The 1,288-nt window shown below is 67.1% G+C and overlaps 2 protein-coding genes across 2 annotated transcripts in view; both read right to left on the bottom strand.

The window, feature by feature from the left end:
- The window catches only part of SLC50A1 (solute carrier family 50 member 1), a gene marked incomplete at its 3' end in the record, with an annotated part of 3,668 nt that extends 3,614 nt beyond the window's left edge, over positions 1-54 (bottom strand). Inside the window, exon 1 of the mRNA XM_009287230.1 lies at positions 50-54. Within this exon, the coding sequence (XP_009285505.1) occupies positions 50-54 (5 nt within the window). The remainder of the gene's footprint in view (positions 1-49) is intronic.
- EFNA1 (ephrin A1) overlaps positions 52-1,288 on the bottom strand; it is an 8,875-nt gene continuing 7,638 nt past the window's right edge. Inside the window, exons 3-4 of the mRNA XM_019474126.1 lie at positions 755-805; positions 52-557 (exon numbers count right to left, since the gene is read on the bottom strand). Of these exons, the coding sequence (XP_019329671.1) occupies positions 442-557; positions 755-805 (167 nt within the window). The 3' untranslated portion in view covers positions 52-441. The remainder of the gene's footprint in view (positions 558-754; positions 806-1,288) is intronic.

Below are 1,288 nucleotides of genomic sequence, written 5' to 3'. Positions count from 1 at the left end.
CCCGCCGCGGCCAGCCCCAGTGGCATCCGGCGGGCTGCAGAGCCGGCACCGCATCCCCGCCTGCGGGACACATCACAGTCTGAGCCCACAGCAGAGAGACGTGAGGGCCAACCGTGGGCGAGCTCAGCTCCTGGGGCAGGGGTGCCAGCCCCCCGTTCCCCTCCAGTCCAGGGCATGCAGCCCCTCCAAGCCCTGGGCTTGTGCTCAGTCTCTGGCTGCCAAGAGCACCCTGCCTGCGAGGGCCGGGGCAGCCCGAGGGCTTTGGCTGCTCAGCTCATCTTCGGGCCCTCTGGCCCTGTAATACTGACAAATCCTTTCCTCGCCCAGACGTGTGCAGGGAAGGCCGCCCCAGGGCACACGTGAGGACCACAGGGGTCCCAAGCATCCCAGCTCTGTCCCCAGCGGATGCAGCCTTGGTCCATCCGGGCACAGGGAGGTGGCTCACAGCCCCTGCGGCACCAGGAGGGGCAGGAGGAGGCTGATGAAGGTGAAGGGGCTGCTGCCCCTCATTGCCGAGTTCTGCCCCACACTCCTCAGCACGTGTGCGGCTGCATCATCTGAGGGGAGAGGGGAGCGGTGAGTGTCCCCAAGGGAGGTTACCATGCCCCAAGCCAGCACCGCATCAGCCCACGCAGGGGCTGCCACCCGCCCTGCTGCCCAATTCCCCCCGGGAGAGCAGCTGGGCTCAGCCCAGCTCTCCTGCCAGCCCCACGGCCACCCAGACCCATCTGCACACTTGCAGCCACCTTCCTACCTGCCTGGATCCTCCCCTTCTGGGTAGAGGCAGGGACAGGCGGTGCCTGAGCTGCAAAGCAAACACAGGGTCAGACCGGTGAAGGGCAGCTCACATCCCCGTGATCCAAGTTCCCCAAGATCCCACCTCCCCAGGACCCCGCAACCCCAGCGGGGGTCTCACACCTCAGGGGTCTCACATCTCTTGTGATCCCCATGCCCTGAGGTCCCACATCCCTGTATCCCTCAGATCCCACATTCCCAGGACCGCATGTCCCCAGGGACACTCCACCCCCCTGGGGGTCCTGGGGTGCAGCCAGGCTGTCTCCCCCCCCAGGACCCCGCAACCCCAGCGGGAGTCTCACACCTCAGGGGTCTCACATCTCTTGTGATCCCCATGCCCTGAGGTCCCACATCCCTGTATCCCTCAGATCCCACATTCCCAGGACCGCATGTCCCCAGGGACACTCCACCCCCCTGGGGGTCCTGGGGTGCAGCCAGGCTGTCTCCCCTGACCAGCCCCAGGGGGCTCCAGTCACACCTCAGCCCCCCCCCC

The sequence above is a fragment of the Aptenodytes forsteri genome, unplaced genomic scaffold (genome assembly GCF_000699145.1).
Source record: "Aptenodytes forsteri isolate BGI_AS27 unplaced genomic scaffold, ASM69914v1 Scaffold617, whole genome shotgun sequence".
In the NCBI taxonomy this organism is placed as follows: Eukaryota; Metazoa; Chordata; class Aves; order Sphenisciformes; family Spheniscidae; genus Aptenodytes; species Aptenodytes forsteri.
The sequence above is the reverse complement of the archived record's forward strand: the minus strand, read 5'-3'. Positions and strand labels throughout refer to the sequence as shown.